This window comes from Pristiophorus japonicus, chromosome 21, assembly GCF_044704955.1.
Source record: "Pristiophorus japonicus isolate sPriJap1 chromosome 21, sPriJap1.hap1, whole genome shotgun sequence".
Classification (NCBI taxonomy): domain Eukaryota; kingdom Metazoa; phylum Chordata; class Chondrichthyes; family Pristiophoridae; genus Pristiophorus; species Pristiophorus japonicus.
The window spans coordinates 63,321,707-63,340,368 of NC_091997.1; the positions used below are offsets into that span (position 1 = coordinate 63,321,707).

Below are 18,662 nucleotides of genomic sequence, written 5' to 3' on the forward strand. Positions count from 1 at the left end.
GGCCCCTAAGGCCTGTTACTCACTCTGGAATGTCTTAACTGGACTGAGGTCACTGTTACTTTAACCTCCCTGTGTGCAGTCTCATCTGTGTTAGGAACACAATAACTGGCGACGAGTATACGAATCCAACGCAAAGATGCAACAAACTGTGGGCATCCTGGAGAAGTTCTTGGAGGGTGAGGACTGGGAAGCCTATGTCGAACGGCTAGACCAGTACTTTGTAGCCACCAAGCTGGATGCAGAAGGAAGCACTGCAGAAAGGAGAATGGTCCTCCTCACGGTCTGCGGGGCTCCGACCTACAGCCTCATGAAGAATCTTCTGGCTCCGGTGAAACCCACACATAAGTCGTATGAGGAGCTGTGTACGCTGGTTTGGGAGCATCTTAACCCGAGGGAGAGCGTGCTAATGCCGAGGTATCTGTTCTACACGTGCCAGCGCTCTGAAGGTCAGGAAGTGGCGAGTTACGTCGCCAAGCTAAGGCGACTTGCAGCACAATGTGAGTTTGATGGCTACCTGGAGCAGATGCTCAGAGACTTTTTTGTACTGGGCATTGGCCAAGAGACCATCCTACGAAAACTTGACTGTAGAGACACCGACCCTCAGTAAGGCCATTGCGATAGTACAGGCGTTTATGTCCACCAGTGATAACACCAAACAAATCTCTCAGCACACAAGTGCTAGCAATGTTCATAAATTAATTGGAACTGTGTTTGCAAGCAGAAATGTACAGGGCAAAAACCACGAGTCTGCAACTGCCAGCAGGCCTCAGGTGACCCAGATGACTGAGTTCGCAACAAAGGATGCAAGGCAATTCACACCTTGTTGCTGTTGTGGAGGCTTCCATTCAGCCTATTCATGTCGCTTCAAAGAGTATGTTTGCAAGAGCTGTGGAACAATGGGGCACCTCCAATGAGCTTGTAGACGAGCTGCAAGCTCTGCAAAACCTGCTAACCACCACGTGGCAGAGGAAGATCGGTCCATGGTGGATCAAAGCAATTTCGAGCGTCAGAGAGGAGGCAGATGCTGAAGTACACAGGGTGCGCACATTTTCGACGAAATGTCGACCTATAATGCTAAATGTAAAATTGAATGGCTTACCCGTAGCCATGGAACTGGACACTGGCGCTAGCCAATCCATCATGAGTAAAAAGATATTTGAGAGGCTGTGGTGCAACAAGGCACTCAGACCAGCCCTGAGCCCCATCCACACGAAACTGAGAACGTACACCAAAGAGCTCATCACTGTCCTGGGCAGCACCATGGTCAAGGTCACCTACGAGGGCAAGGTGCATGAACTGCCACTCTGGATTGTCCCGGGCAATGGCCCCACACTGCTTGGAAGGAGCTGGCTGGGCAAAATCCGTTGGAACTGGGATGACATCCGAGTGCTATCACATGTCGATGAGGCCTCATGTACCCAGGTTCTTAACAAATTTCCTTTTTGAGCCAGGCATTGGAAACTTTTCCGGGGTGAAGGTGCAGATCCACTTGGTCCCAGAGGCACGACCCATTCACCACAAGGCGCGAGCGGTACCTCACATGATGAGGGAGAGAGTGGAAATTGAGCTGGACAGGCTGCAACACGAGGGCATCATCTCCCCAGTGGAATTCAGCGAGTGGGCCAGCCCAATTGTTCCAGTATTCAAAGGTGATGGCACGGTCAGGTTTTGCGGCGATTATAAAGTAACTATTAATCGTTTCTCGCTACAGGACCAATACCCACAACCTAAGGCAGACGACCTATTTGCGACGCTGGCAGGAGGCAAGACGTTCACCAAGCTCGACCTGACTTCGGCCTACATGACGCAGGAGCTGGAGGAGTCTTCGAAAGGCCTCACCTGCATCAACGCGCACAAGGGACTGTTCATCGGTCGGCTGCAGCGATCTTCCAGAGAAACATGGAGAGCCTACTCAAGTCGGTACCACGCACGGTGATTTTTCAGGACGACATATTGGTCACGGGTCGGGATACCGTCGAGCATCTACAAAACCTGGAGGAGATCGCGTAGGGCTGCGGCTGAAGAGGTCGAAATGCGTCTTCATGGCAACAGAAGTGGAGTTTTTGGGGAGAAAGATCGCGGCGTACGGCATTCGGCCCACGGACGCCAAGACAGAGGCTATCAGGAACGCGCCCAGGCCACAGAACATCACGGAGCTATGGTCGTTCCTGGGACTCCTCAACTATTTTGGGAACTTCCTACTGGGGTTAAGCACCCTCTTAGAGCCCTTACATGTGTTATTGCGTAAAGGTGAGAACTGGGTATGGGGAAAAAAACCAAATAATTGCTTTTGAGAAAGCCAGAAACATTTTATGCTCCAACAAGCTGCTTGTATTGTATAACCCGTGTAAAAGACTTGTGCTAGCCTGTGATGCGTCGTCGTACGGAGTCGGGTGTGTATGACAACAAGCTAACGATGCGAGGAAGTTGCAACCTATCGCTATGCCTCCAGGAGCTTGAAGGCCTACAGCATGATTGAGAAAGAGGCATTAGCGTGTGTATTCGGGGTTAAGAAAATGCATCGGACCTGTTTGGGCTCAAATTTGAGCTGGAAACCGATCACAAGCCCCTCATATCCCTGTTCGCTGAAAACAAGGGGATAAATATTAATGCCTCAGCCCTCATACAAAGGTGCGCACTCGCGCTATCAGCATATAACTATACCATCCGCCACAGGCCAGGCACTGAGAACTGTGCGGATGCTCTCAGTCGGCTACCATTGCTCACCACGGGGGTGGAAATGGCGCAGCCTGCAAACTTGTTGATGATGGCGCAGCCCGCAGACTTGGTGATGGTCATGGAAGTGTTTGAAAATGATAAATCACCTGTCACGGCCCGCCAGATTAGGACTCGGACCAGCCAAGATCCTCTGCTGTCCCTAGTAAAAAAACTGTGTACTGCATGGGAGCTGGGCCAGCATCCCCATTGAAATGCAAGACCTAATCAAGCTGTTCCAGTGGCGAAAAGACGAGCTGTCCATTCAGGCAGACTGCCTGTTGTGGGGTAACTGCGTAGTGCTACCCAAAAAAGGCAGGGAGACGTTCATCTCGGATCTCCACAGCACACAACCGGGTATAGTAATGATGAAAGCGATAGCCAGATCCCACGTGTGGTGGCCCAGTATCGACTCTGACTTAGAGTCCTGTGTACAGCACTGCAGCTTGTGTGCTCAGTTGAGCAACGCGCCCAGAAAGGCACCACTAAGTTTGTGGTCCTGGCCCTCCAGACCATGGTCGAGAATCCATGTCGACTATGTGGGCCCGTTTCTCGGTAAAATGTTCCTGGTGGTGGTGGATGCTTTTTCAAAATGGATTGAATGTGAAATAATGTCGGGAAGCACCGCCACCGCCACCATTGAAAGCCTGAGGGCCATGTTTGTCACCCACTGCCTGCCAGACACACTGGTCAGTGACAACGGGCCATGTTTCACCAGTGCCGAATTTAAGGAATTCATGACCCGCAATGGGATCAAACATGTCACCTCGGCCCTGTTTAAACCAGCCTCCAATGGGCAGGCAGAGCGGGCAGTACAAACAATCAAACAGAGCCTTAAATGAGTCACAGAAGGCTCACTCCAAACCCGCCTGTCCCGAGTACTGCTCAGCTACCGCACGAGACCCCACTCGCTCACAGGGGTGCTCCCGGCTGAGCTACTCATGAAAAGGACACTTAAAACCAGACTCTCGCTGGTTCACCCCAACCTGCATGATCAGGTAGAGAGCAGGCAGCAGCAACAAAATGTAAACGATGGTCGCGCCACTGTGTCACGGGAAATTGATCTGAATGACCCTGTGTATGTGCTAAACTATGGACATGGTCCCAAGTGGATCGCGGGCACTGTGATAGCTAAAGAAGGGAGTAGGGTGTTTGTAGTCAAACTAGACAATGGACAAATTTGCAGGCTGCGGTTCACAGACTGCCCTGAACAACCCACAGCAGACACCACCTTTTTTGAGCCCACAACACACACCCAAAGGATCAACGACACCACCCCAGACCAGGAAATTGAACCCATCACACCCAACAGCCCAGCAAGGCCAGGCTCACCCAGCACCCCTGCAGGGCCAACAACACGCCAGCCCAGCGAGGGCACAGCCAACACACCAGAACAGATATTTGTGCAGAGGCGGTCCACCAGGGAAAGAAAGGCTCCCGACCGCCTCACCTTGTAAATAGTTTTCACTTTGACTTTGGGGGGGAGTGATGTGTATCTGTAAAGCATGCACTCCCATGTTCTGCCACCAGGGAGCGCATCCCCTGAAGTCCCAAGGGATCCCAGCATACCTTGGGAGCACTGTGTATAAGCCGGCCCCTAAGGCCTGTTCCTCACTCTGGCGTGTCTTAATAAAGACTGAGGTCACTGTTACTTTAACCTCCATGTGTGCAGTCTCATCTGTGTTAGGAACACAATAATATCATCAAAACCTTGGTCGCCATTTTGGAGCATCGGCAGGAACATCACAGGGCCCAGGTACAGAGGAGTGGGAAGGTCGGGGCGGATGAGTGGCGAGTGTTTGTGGCGAGATGCGGTGAATGTTTATGGTGGAGGAGCGGTGAGAGATCGTGGCGAAGGTACGACAGATGAGGGTACAGTGTCCAGAAGAGTCAGGGGCCCGGGGCAGCACGGGCCAGCCCACACTGTGATATGTGTGCGCACTAGGTCCGTGCAGCCAAGCAAGTCTCCAGTCGTCTTGCCACTGGACCAAGACCTAGCTCTGCCAAGCCCGTGTGGTGGCTGGTGTGCAACGGCCACCACACGTTAAAAAAATCCACGCACAGGCATCTTCCACCACCTCAATTTGGAGTTCAGGACTGGAACATTGGGTCCTTCATCGAAACACCTGTGAACTCGTGGAAGCAAGTCATCCTCGTTCGAGGGACCGCCTATGCTGATGAGTGACCATGAGGGAGGGAATGTCAGAGGTAGTGCAAACCACGTCATTGGCCATTAGGGAGGGAATGTTGCAGGCCATTGAGACACTGTCAGGGTGCATGAGGGATGGCATGTTCAAGTTAGCTGCTGCAATAAGGGAACATGCCAGACCCAGTGCCCATTGACAGAATCAACTGCCACTCCCACTCCAATCCCCACACCAGCCTCTAAAGAGCCCAAAGCCGGGCCCTCCAACCTGACGCCGATGCCGCACCCCCCCACACCCCCCTACTCTTAAGAAGTGCGCAGTACCTGAGGTGTTGGAAAGAATAAGCTTGGCATCAAGACCAAGCACAGTGGGTAGTCTTAGAATAAGGGGGATCATAGATGGGTGCAGCCTTTCTTTGATGCAGCTGTTATTATTGTTACTGTTGTAACTTATAAAAAAACCTTTTAATTTGAGAAGTTATGTAAATTTACAAGTTTATGTGACCTTAAAGTTTTTAAGTGATCTTAAAAAGTGATCTTAAAGTGAAGTTTGATACAAGCATAATTTTATTAAAGTTAAGTTATTGTAAACTTTTGAATAAAATATATTTGACATTAAAACTGAACCATGTTCCATTAACACAACACAACATTACTGAACAGCTCCAAACAGTGAACGTGTCCATGTGGAATAGTTGTCGCTGAGCCCTCAGGGTTCTCCCTACCTTCCCCCCCCCCCCCCCCCGCCCCTTGAGTCGTGTGACTTTTCTTCCTTCCTCCCCGCGCTCCAAGCCTTCTGATCGGCATCTCTCTCTCTCTCTCTCTCTCTCTCCTCTCCACCTCCCCAGCCTTTACTAAGTGTTTGTGACTTCTCTCTCTCTCTCTCTCTCCCCCTCCCCAGGCTCCAAGCCTTACGATCGGCGCCTTGCTCTCTCCTCTCCCACCTCGATTTAAAAACAATGGCGTCTTTAAGCGCAGATTTGTGAACGTGTGCTGGTTTTCTTAACTCACAAGAAGGTTTTTTGGGAGTGACCAGATAGGCCAACCTAAGAGAAAAAAATGTTGGCCATACTGCGAACAATTGAAAAAACCTGCACAGATATGACGTTAAAAAAAAAACTGCCTAGAAAAATCGTTACGAAGTCAGTTACGCCAGCGCAGATCGCAGGTGGAAAGCTTAAAAAAAATACGCCAGAAAAACAGCGCAAATTGTCATGTATTCAACCAGCATTGTAACCCATGTATAATCTGACCTAAGTTGTACACTGTGAGAACAATGGCCACTAGGTGGGAGACACTCCTAACCTGGACCTTCAGGTATAAAAGGGGAAGCTCCACCCACCTTCATCACTTGAGTGCTAAGGAATAAAGGACAGGTCACAGACTGACCTCTCGAGCATGGGCCTCGTGTGCATTTATACTGTATAGTAAGGACGTTACAATGGCGACGAGAAACTGGGATTTAAACCACGCGAGCATGGCCACTAGCAGAACAGACGAGAGGTACTGTGTTAAGGAATGGTTGGGACAGAGATTCAACATTGTTAAAGCAGCACACAGTTCTCCAGGCAGACAAGGGCAATCGGGCATCCCCCAACATGTAGTTGAACCTAGAGGGGGAGTTCGACAGAGACACTGGCAAGCTGAACGGCGATTCACGCCATTGCAAGTGACAATGCAGCCAGTAACGGGGCCATCAACACCTGTTAATGGCGCATTCAAGGACAGTCACAGGGGCAGTCAGGGACGATCGACTGGCAAGGGACCTTTTGTATCAAACAACAGCTCATGTTGGAGGCGTGGAGGCACACACTCAGCCGGAGTTTGCAGAGATGAGCAAAATACCTACAGAAGTGAACGCTGGGGGAAATCGCTGGAAGCTGAAGTTCAGCGTGTTCATGTGGAGCATGTATACAGTTCATACACCAGGACGCCACCGATAATGATGAAAGTGCTCCTCAATGGCATCCCAGTATCAATGGAGCTAGACACGGGGGCCAGCCAGTTCCTGATGGGTATCAAACAGTTCGAAAAGTTGTGGGCGTCCAAGGCCAGGAGGCCAAAATTATTGCCGATTGACGCACAGCTACGGACTTACACAAAGCAGATCATACTAGGCAGCGCCACGGTAATCATGACCCACAAAGATTCGGAGAACAGGTTGCCACTCTGGATTGTCCCGGGGGGATGGTCACGCACTACTCGGGAAGAAGTTGGCTTGCTGTCATGAACTGGAAATGGGGCGATATCAATACAATTTCCTCTGTGGAGCGAGTATCATGCTCACAGATCCTGGACAAATTTGACTCATTATTTCAACCTGGATTCGGCACTTTCATGGGGGCCAAGGTAGTGATTCATATAAACCCGGACACCAGGCCAGTACACCACAAGGCCAGAACGGTGCGTACGTGATGCGGGAAAAGATAGAAGGCGAATTGGACCGTCTGCTGAGGGAAGGCATCATCTTGCCAGTTGAATTCAGTGACTGGGCGAGCCTAATTGTGCTGGTGCTCAAGGCAGATGGGTCGGTCAGGGTATGTGGTGATTACAAGGCCACCATCAATCGGGTGTCACTCCAAGACCAGTACCCGCTACCGAGAGCGGAGGACCTCTTTGCGACGCTATCCAGTGGCAAACTTTTTTCAAAATTGGACCTGACCTCAGCTTACATGACCCAGGAGCTGGCGAGTGAGTCAAAGAAGCTGACCATCATCATGACACACAAGGAGTTGTTTGAGTACAACAGATGTCCGTTCGGGATTCGCTCGGCTGCCGCGATCTTCCAACGAAATATGGAAAGCCTCCTCAAGTCGATTCCAGGGACGGTGGTTTTTCAGGACGACATCCTCATCACGCGTTACGATACTGAAGAACACCTCCACAACCTGGAGGAGGTGCTACGCAGACTGGAGCGGGTAGGGCTGCGACTGAAAGAGGCGAAGTGCGTCTTCCTAGCTCCAGAGGTAGAATTCCTGGGGATGAGGGTAGCAGCAGATGGGATCAGCCCTACTGCGTCCAAGACGGAAGCGATCCAGAGAGCACCCAGACCCCGTAACACGACGGAGCTGCGTTCGTTCCTGGGGCTCCTGAACTATTTTGGTAACTTTCTTCCCAAATTGAGCACGCTGCTAGAGCCGCTACACGTGCTCCTACGCAAAGGTCGCGAATGGGTCTGGGGGGACAGCCAGGAAAGGGCTTTTAATAGAGCACGCAATTTATGTTCCAACACTCTGTTAACACTATATGACCCAGGTAAGAAACTTGTGTTAACGTGCGATGCGTCGTCCTATGGTGTCGGGTGTGTGTATTGCAGCATGTCAATGTCAAGGGTCAATTACAGTCTCCAGGTAGCTTATGCCTCCAGGAGTCTGTCCCAGACAAAAAGGGGTTACGGGAAGGTAGAAAAGGAGGCGCTCGCATGTGTATATGCTGTAAAGAAAATGCACCAGTACCTGTTTGGCAGGAAATTTGAGCTGGAGACAGATCACAAACCCCTAACGTCCCTTTTGGCCTACAACAAGGCCATAAATGCAAACGCACCGGCCCGCATACAGAGGTGGGCACTCACGTTAGCCGCCTATGACTATACAATTCGGCACAGACCAGGCACCGAAAACTGCGCCGATGCACTCAGCAGGCTCCCACTAGCCACCACTGAGGAGGCTACCGAGCATGCTGCTGAGATGGTCATGGCTGTTGAAGCTTTCGGAAGCGAAGGCTCACCCGTGACAGCCCGTCAGATTAAAGTCTGGACAAATAGAGACCCGCTATTGTCTCTAGTCAAGAAACGTGTCCTCAATGGGGACTGGGCAGCCACGTACAGGGCATGCCCTGAGGAATTTAAACCATTTCACAGGCGCAGGGATGAACTCTCGATTCAGGCCAATTGCCTACTGTGGAGAAACCGCGTAGTCATGCCCCAGATGGGCATAGAGGTGTTCATCAGAGAACTCCACAATGAGCACCCGGGCATTGTCATGATGAAGGCAATTGCCAGGTCACACGTTTGGTGGCCAGGGATAGACGCAGATCTGGAACTTTGTGTTCGCAGGTGCAACACGTGTGCCCAGCTGGGCAATGCACCCAGGGAAGCCCCCCTTAGCCCCTGGTCCTGGCCCGCCAAGCCACGGTCACACATCCATGTGGACTACGCAGGTCCTTTCATGGGAAAAATGTTTTTGGTTGTAGTGGACGCCTACTTTAAATTCAAGCACATCCTCTGCCACGGTAGAAAGTCTACAGGCAATGTTCGCCGCCCATGGTCTACCGGATGTCTTGGTCAGCGACAATGGCCCGTGCTTCACAAGCACTGAATTCCAGAACTTCATGGCAGGCAATGGAATCAACCATATCAGAACGGCACCATTCAAGCCGGCCTCAAACGGCCAGGCGGAACGAGCAGTGCAGACAATCAAACAGGGAATGCTCAGAATCCAAGGGGGTTCCCTACAAAGCCGCTTATCACGCCTCCTGTTGGCCAATAGATCCTGACCACACCCGCTCACAGGGGTTCCACCCGCAGAGCTGCTAATGAAAAGGACGCTCAAAACCAGGTTATCCCTTATACACCCTACTATGAAAGAAATTGTTGAGAGCAGGCGTCAGTCACAATGTGACTACCATGACAGGAATGCGAAGGCACGATGTATTGATGTCAGTGACCCTGTTTTTGTCCTTAATTACACTGCAGGGCCAAAATGGCTTGCAGGCACTGTGAATGCCAAAGAGGGGAATAGGGTTTTGGTAGTTAAACTTACCAATGGACAAATCTGCCGCAAGCACGTGGATCAAACTAAAAGGAGGTTCAGCAACCCCATAGAAGAAGCAGAGGAAGAACACGACGTAGAGTTTACTCCACCACAGGTGACTAAACACCGGAACCAAGTGGAGGAGAGCCCAGTCACCGTGGGCAGTCCGGACAGGCCTGAGGCACCGCAAACAGCAGACACTCAGGCCAGCACCCAACAACCGGAGCCCCAACTCAGGTGCTCTGTAAGGGAGCGTAAACCACCAGAGAGACTTAACCTGTGATCCCAATTAGACTTTGGGGGGGAGGTGATGTCATGTATTCAACTATCATTGTAACCCATGTATAAGCTAACCTAAGTTGTACACCTTGAGAACATTGACCACAAGGGGGTGAACTTGTGGGAGACACTGGTATAAAAAGGGAAGCTCCACCCACCTTCATCACTTGCGGTCTTGGTAATAAAGGTAACTGGTCACCGAGTGACCTTCTCTCAAGTATGGGCCTCGTGTGCATTTATACTGTATAGCAAAGACTTATCAAAAAGGAAATAAAGACACTGAAGAAAGAAAGAGAAAGAAAAAGAAAACTGACGCAAAAGGAGGCAGACAAAGAAAGCAGAGATTATAGAATTTTACAGCACAGAATGGAGGCCATTTGGCCAATCAACTTCATTCTAGTTCAGGCTAAGTGAGTGGGCAAAAATTTGGCAGATGGAGTATAATGTTGGAAAGTGTGTGGTCATGCACTTTGGTTCACGAGGTTGATTCCAGAGATGAGGGGGTTGACTTATGAGGAAAGGTTGAGTAGGTTGGGCCTCTACTCATTGGAATTCAGAAGAATGAGAGGTGATCTTATCGAAACTTATAAGATTATGGGGGGGCTTGACAAGGTGGATGCAGAGAGGATGTTTCCACTGATGGGGGAGGCTAGAACTAGAGGGCATGATCTTAGAATAAGGGGCCGCTCATTTAAAACAGAGGGTTGTAAATCTGTGGAATTTGCTGCCTCAAAGAGCTGTGGAAGCTGCGACATTAAGACAGAAATAGACAGTTTCTTTAACGATAAGGGGATAAGGGTTATGAGGAGCGGGCGTGGAAGTGGAGCTGAGTCCATGATCAATCAACCATGGTCTTATTGAATGGTAGAGCAGGCTCAAGGGGCCATATGGCCTGTTCCTATTTCTTATATTCTTATGTTCTTCTTCTGGCTTTCTGAAAGAGCGATACGCTTAGTCCTATCTCCTGCCTTTTGCCCATATCCCTTTGGAAATGTTACTGTAAATTTTTACCTACTTCCGTTTTTAAAACTATTATGGATTCTGTTTGCAGGACTCACTAAAATATGGGTCTGCAGTGTAGGGTCTGCAGGAGTCATCAACTATATTGGTTTATGGAATTGCCTAGTTACACACAGTTCAGTAATTGCTGAAAATATTAAAACCCCTTCACAATCTCAATTTGTTCCCTGTTGGGATTCTACACCGACAACAGTTGTTGGGATTCAATACCTTCACATTTTCTGGTACTCCTGCAATTAATTGTCCCAATCAATAAAGAAGGCAAACCTCTAATTACCTAAAGCACACCCTTTAACTGTAATCCAGAAAATAAATAGTTCTTGTAATCCAGCTCCCATATCAAACATTTTAGAGTTTGGTATTCGAACGGTTGGTAATTTGATTACTCAATTACCTTTGAGCAGATAATGGCATTTTATGTAGTAGGGGTACTGCTAGTTCCTGTTTCTGGATTTCGATTTAATACAGCAGTAAATATTTGTTGCCAACATCCAGAAATTGGAATGTGTACAATTGTTTCTCCCTGTTCCAGCAGCTTAGACACCTTCTCTATAGGGAGCCTTTACATCGCCACTTGTTTTGTTTGGATCATTGAAGAATGCCATCCTGTGCCAGCTCCTTACATTTATGTTGTTAAAACCAGCTCCCATATCCCAACAATGGAATCCATAGATCCACTATTGACAACTATAAGTTGCATTTATATAGCACTTTAATGTAGAAAATGTCCAGGGGCATTTTACAAAAGGGAAAATAAGAACATAAGAAATAGGAACAGGAATAGGCCATACGGCCCCTCGAGCCTGTTCCGCCATTCAATAAGATCATGGCTGATCTGATCATGGACTCAGCTCCACTTCCCCGCCCGTTCCCCATAACCCCTTATCCCCTTATCGTTTAAGAAACTGTCTATTTCTGTCTTAAATTTATTCAATGTCCCGGCTTCCACAGCTCTCTGAGGCAGCAAATTCCACAGATTTACAACCCTCTGAGAGAAGAAATTTCTCATCACTGTTTTAAATGAGCAGCCCCTTATTCTAAGATCCTGCCCTCTAGTTCTAGTCTCCCCCATCAATGGAAACATACTCTCTGCACCCACCTTGTCAAGCCCCCTCATAATCTTGTACGTTTCGATAAGATCACCTCTCATTCTTCTGAATTCCAATGAGTAGAGGCCCAACCTACTCAACCTTTCCTCATAAGTCAACCCCCTCATCTCTGGAATCAACCTAGTGAACCTTCTCTGAACTGCCTCCAAAGCAAGTATATCCTTTCGTAAATATGGAAACCAAAACTGCACGCAGTATTCCAGGTATGACCTCATCAATACCATATATAGCTGATCCTTGCGGCACCCAACAAGTTACTGGTTGGCAACCAGAGAATGAGCTATTTATCCCGACTCTCTGTTCTCTGTTAGTTAGCCAATCCTCTATCCATGCTAATATATTACCCCCAACCCTGTGAACTTTTATCTTGTGCAGTAACCTTTTATGTGGCACCTTGTCAAATGCCTTCTGGAAGTCCAAATGCACCACATCTACTGGTTCCCCTTTATCCACCCTGTTTATTACATCCTCAAAGAACTCCAGCAAATTTGTTAAACATGACTCCCCCTTCATAAATCCATGCTGACTCTGCCTGACCGAATTTTGCTTTTCCAAATGTCCTGCTACTGCTTCTTTAATAATGGACTCCAACATTTACCATGCACCAATCCATGGTGGGAGAAATAGGGGAAGACCTAAAGTTTGGTCAAAGAACCTGAAAGGCAGATGGGACCTTGGTTTAACGTCTTGGCCAAAAGATGCACCTCCAACAGTGCAGCACTGAATTGTGAGTCTGCAATATGTGCTCAAGCCTCTGTAGTGGGGCTTGAAGTCACAACCTTCTGACTCAGATGTGAGAGTGCTGCCCACTGAGCCAAGGCTGATGCCTTGTTCATTATAAACTAGTCCTGTGATGTATTTGCAGCCATGCTCTGTACCATGTAATTACAATAGCCAACACACTACTGCATCTCGTGCTGCCTCCCTACATAAAGCAGGCTCCCCCTGCCGTGCTCACTTTTGGAGTTTAAACCTAAAGGTCACAAGGTGACCAGCTCCAGCATGGGCCATGTGTGATTTATTATAGTGATAAGCATATGTATCAACTGGCGACGAGAATAGGATACTAACACACAGCCATGGCCACCGTTGACTACATCGAGCGATATTGCGTCGGGGAAGACTGGGATGACTTCATTGACCGGCTGGATCAATGCTTTGTCGCGAAAGACTTAGAGGGAGCCGCGAATGCCAGCAAACGCAGGGCCGTCCTCCTCACAGACATGGACATACGCATTGATCAAGGACCTACTGGCCCCAACTAAACCCACTGAGAAAAGTTACGAAGAACTGTGTGAGCTAGTTCGAAATCACCTAAAGCCGAAACGCAATGCGCTCATGGCGAGGTACCGTTTCTACACCCACCGGCGCGGAGTATGCCAAGACGTGGCAGCGTTCATCGCTGAGCTAAGGCGTCTCGCTGGGCCATGCAAATTTGGGACAATTCTTGAAGAAATGTTAAGAGACTTTTTTGTTTTGCGAATCGGGCACGAAGGGATTTTCCACAAATTGCTAGCGGAGGAAGACTTGGACTTAGACAAAGCCACCCTGATTGCTCAGGCATACATGGCCAGAGAGGAAGAAACAAAGCTACTCACAACTTCGGAATCACCCGGGGCCAACACCGTGAATAAGCGAAATTAATTGGCAGATAGGAGAAGTGCCCCAAGCTGGGCTAATGCGACCTCTGTTTAACCTGAGATAACTCACTCGCCACAATAATGGACTAATGTGAAGAGATCAGTATCTGTGAATGCAAGTCCATCAGCAAGCTGTTGGCGCTGTGGAGGGGCTCATCGTGCAAACTGGTCATGGCCATGGAAGCCTTTGAGGGCGAAGGGGCACCCATCACGGTGCGCCAGATAAGAATCTGGACCAGCCAAGACCCACTGCTGTCCCAGGTGAAAAACTGTATATTAAGTGGAAACTGAGCAACCACGTATGGAGAGATACATGGCGATTTTAAGCCGTTTCACCGGCGCAAGGACGAGTCATCCATCCAGGCCGACTGCATTTGGTGGAGAAATCGCGTAGTCCTGCCCAAGAAGGGCAGAGATTTATTTGTCAAGGATCTCCATAGACCCCGGCATCGTAATGATGAAAGCCATTGCAAGGTCGCATGTGTGGTGGCCCGGCATCGACGCAGACTTAGAGTTGTGCATACGCTGGTGCAACAGGGAAGCCCCCCCTAAGCCTGTGATCCTGGCCCTCCAAACCCTGGTCCCACATCCACGTAGACGACGCGGGTCCTTTTCTAGGAAAAATGTTCCTAGTTGTAATTGATGCTTACTCTAAATGGATCGAATGTGTTATAATGTCGTCCAGCACAACCACCGCCACAATAGAGAGCCTTCGGACAATGATCGCCACCCATGGCCTGCCCGACGGCCTTGTTAATGACACTGGACCATGCTTTACGAATTCCGAATTTCGCAAATTTATATGCTGTAATGGCATAAAGCATTTCAGGTCGGCTCCGTTCCAACCAGCCTCCAATGGCCAAGCTGAACGGGCAGTACAGATCATAAAGCAGGACATGCAGCGAATGACAGAAGGCCCCTTTCAGACCCGTCTGTCTCGCGTGCTGCTTGCATATCGGACGAGGCCCTACTCACTCACATGGGTTCCGCCTGACGAACTCCTCATGAAGAGGACCCTCAAAACAAGGTTGTCCCTCGTGCTCCCGGTTTTAAGTGAGATTGTCGAAAACCAGCATCTTAAGCAATGTACATATCATGACCGCAATTCTGTAACACGTTGTATCAATGTCGATGACCTTGTTTTTGTGCTGAACTTTGGTACGGGCCCCAAGTAGCTCGCAGGCACTGTCGTAGCTAAAGAGAGGAGTCGGGTATTCATGATAAGATCCACTAATGGGCAAACCTGCAAGAAGCACATCGATCAAACCAAATTGAAGTTCACCGATGATCCAGAATTGCTGGATGACTACAGTGACATCGACTTCCAACCACAAGCAACAGAACCAGCGGTTCACCAAGAGACAGAATCCGTTGCAGCGGACAGTCCGACCAGAGCCCACACCAAGCGTCCAACTCAGACTCTCAACCAGAGAGCGCAGACAACCTGGTCAGGCTTGACCTGTAAACCGCATCTAAGACTTGGGGAGGAAGTGTTGTGATGTATTTGCAGCCATGCTCTGTACCATGTAATAGCCAACAGATGGGGAAAGCCCGGAGGCACACATTACTGCACCTTGTGCAGCCTCCCTATATAAAGCAGGCTCCCCCTGCAGTACTCACTTTTGGAGTTTACATTAAACCTAAAGGTCACAAGGTGATCAGCTCCAGCATGGGCCACATGTGATTTATTATAGTGATAAGCAGACGTATGAAGTCCTATATCTAAAGATCTGTCTTGAAGAGGGAGATGAAGGTGGAATGAAGTCTGGTTCTACAGATGCCAGTGTCGGGGGAAAAAGACCTAGCCAGGATCCAGTGGAGGAGTGAAGTCTGGTTCAGCAGCTATAGAGGGAGTGGCATATGTTCCAGGAGATGTCAGAGGAGCAGAGTATGGGTCAGAAGATAGTGGAGTTTAAACATGGGAACCAGCAAGAATGGAGCCCAGAAAACCAGGAGTCAGTGGAGCAAAAAACCAAGCACATGATCCAATAGATCATATGGAAAACAGTAGGACAACTCGATGGAATCTGGCGCTAGAGGAGCATTTGAGGTTGGAGCAGTGGTCCCCGAGGCAACAAGTGTATGGAGTCGGTAGCTGGAGCATACCCAGTTGTAAGCAGATTCAGGACAGGGGGAAGAGTAAGTAGAGGTGGAGCAGATACCAGAACGCAGCGATTCCCAGTCAGAAACCAGGAGCAGCAGCTTAATCAAGAGGCGACGAAGGAGAAGCCGTTCCAATTTGGCAACTAATCAAAGCGGGATGGGCTGAAATCCCAACGCGAAGGGAGTGAAGGCCCATGTAGAGCGAGACCCAATATCCTCGTATATCGTTGGTGTTAGGCAACTAGGTCAAGAGAAAAGAAGGACTTAAACACTGCAGTGGCCGAGCCGTCAGTGGAGCGAGAACTGTGGAACTATCGGAAGTAACGGCAGCAGTGGACGTACAGGAAGCTGGAAGGTACCAGTGGAACCCCAGGTGGTAGATAGGCGTTCTTTGGTGGTTGCTGATAAGGTTCAAGTCAAGGTTAAATAAATTGCTGGGCTTGTTTTAACTAAACCAACAGGGGTGACGCTGTGTTTCCCCAGTGTCACCGAACAAAAAATACATAAAATCATTGTAACAAGTGCCCTAGGGAACCACTAATAAAATAAACAAACGTCCAATTAAAAGAAAGAAAAAACTAGACACGATTCGATGATTAAATCATATTATCCATCAGTGTCGAGGAGACACTGTGGTGCCTCGAGCATGCTCCCACTCCAAGGCCTCTTGGCCATGGGCAATGCCGTGGAAGAGAGGCAAGCAGCTAGTACACCCCTCCACGGGCTCAGCTCATCTTAGACTTGTAAATTGGTGTTTTATCCAGGCCCAGGAGCAGGCCGACAAGAAGGAGATAAATTGCTGCAAGTAAGTCTCCAGAAGGAATATTTAATTTTCCTAGGACTAAGGAAGGGAGTTTTAGCATCATCATCATCATAGGCAGTCCCTTGAAACGAGGATGACTTGCTTCCATGCCGAAAAGGGATGAGTTCACAGGTGTTTCAATGAAGGACCTAATATTCTGGATCCCGAACTACATCTTGAAGGGTGGAAGATGCCTGTGGGTGGATTTTTTTAACGTGGGGTGGCCATTGCACACCAGCCACCACACGGGCTTGACAGAGCTAGGCCTTGGTCCAGTGGCAAGGATTAACCAAGACAACTGGAGACCAGCTCTGCTGCACGGACCTAGTGCGCATATATCGCAGTGTGGGCTGGCCCGTGCTGGCCCTGGGCCCTGGGCTCTTCTAGGCCCTGAACTCTCGCCTCTACTGGGCCCCGATCACATCCCTCTATGAACTCTTGCCGCTCCTTCGCCCCGACTTCGCCGCTCCTGCTGTACCTGCCTGCACTGCAGTCAGCTGTCGCCCTCCTGCAGCAGCACGTGCTGCTCCCTGCAGTGGCATGCCGCCGCATGCTGCTTCCTCTAATGGCCCCGGCCTGCTGATGGTCTTGCAGGCCTGGACTACGCCGATTTCCGGGCCAGGCTGTCACATGCTGCTCCCTCTAATGTTTTAGCAATGTACACATGGCCTCCATTTTCCCACAATCCAAACTAAAGCACCATTAACATCAAAGCACTAATAAGCAAGTCAATTTCTACTGCATGTACAGGCCCCACTTCTTAAAAGCAACAATCTTTTATGAAAATAACAACCTGTTTATTTCAGTGATTTTAAAAAACAAGTTATCAAATCCAGAGATGTGAGAGTTACCTAAATTTTTCTAACAACTCATCAATGGTCACCAGATGATACAGTATCATCTATCAGCACCACATAAGTTGTGGAGATGACTCATGGGCACACAGTTGGCGAGTCAAATACTCAAATTCTATTAGAGCCCTGTCTTCAGAAGCAGTCCGCCTTTTGAAGGCAGAGCAGTAATGTAAGCCAGGCAAGGCCCATGAATTCCAGAGGTTGGGAAACCCAGGGGACTGCTGAAAGCAACGTGCCAGTAGCAGCAAACATAAGCAGGCACTGGCAACAATGCTTGATGCTGCTGACTGCCAATCCTCTGACTCCAGGTGGGCCCACTTGTGCAGGCAGCAATGCGATTTGTACATTCCTGCCCTGCATGCATATTTCCCCTGACACTGGGGCACGGTCCCCACAGGCCACAATCTTAATGTTGCAAATGAGTTTTGAGCACCTGCACAACCTCTAAATGCGGTTATATCACAGGTGCAGTAACTTGGAGATTTTTCACCTTGGGTCTACATCCAGCCCAGACTGATGAGATGAAGGTTTGAAAGGGCTCTACATTAAATGAGTTTGGACAATCACCACACAATTCCTCGTGGCTGAGCCCGCAACATCAAACTGATCCTCATTTGGCGATAAATTTGCCACTAGCATGGCTGTTATGGCAAACGGAAATATCTCACTGGTTTAGTTGGCAGTGGGGGAGAATTTGGGGTTCCCGGACATTGTTAAGATGGAGTAGGGGGAGCGTTATCTTGAGGCTGGCTTTGCTACATCTAATGTGTGTGATTGGTAGTGACATTGGGTGAAATGGGAAAGTGAGCCATTCCCAAGCATTAACATCGTTTGTAAGCACAAAAGTAATTCACCCAAAAATAAAATGACAATAAACTTTAAGATAAAACCTCACAATCTTTTTCTGCTGCAGGGGTAAGGGCTCTGAGTAGAACTTTTAAGGTTAAGATCTGGAAAGTACTACCTGAAATGACGGTGGAATCAGATGCCATAGGAACTTTCAAAAGGCAATTGGATATGTACTTGAAGCGGACCCATTTGTAGGATTATGGGGAAAAAGCTGTGTTAGTGAACTAAATTGGATAGCTCTTCCAAAGAGCCGGCACAGGCATGATGGGCCGAATGGCCTCCTGTGGTGTAAGATTCTTATTCATGAAAACTCAGAGCCCAGGTGTGAAGGGAAATAATTGTGAGGAGTTGTCACTAGAGGCCTGCAGGCCTGGTCAGGACAGAAGCAAAGCAA

The 18,662-nt window shown here is 49.1% G+C and overlaps 1 protein-coding gene across 1 annotated transcript in view; it reads left to right on the forward strand.

Moving 5' to 3' along the window:
- Positions 1 to 14,877: 14,877 nt before the first annotated feature.
- The window catches only part of LOC139233546 (chondroitin sulfate proteoglycan 4-like), a 119,486-nt gene continuing 115,701 nt past the window's right edge, over positions 14,878 to 18,662 (forward strand). Inside the window, exon 1 of the mRNA XM_070863949.1 lies at positions 14,878 to 15,121. Within this exon, the coding sequence (XP_070720050.1) occupies positions 14,878 to 15,121 (244 nt within the window). The remainder of the gene's footprint in view (positions 15,122 to 18,662) is intronic.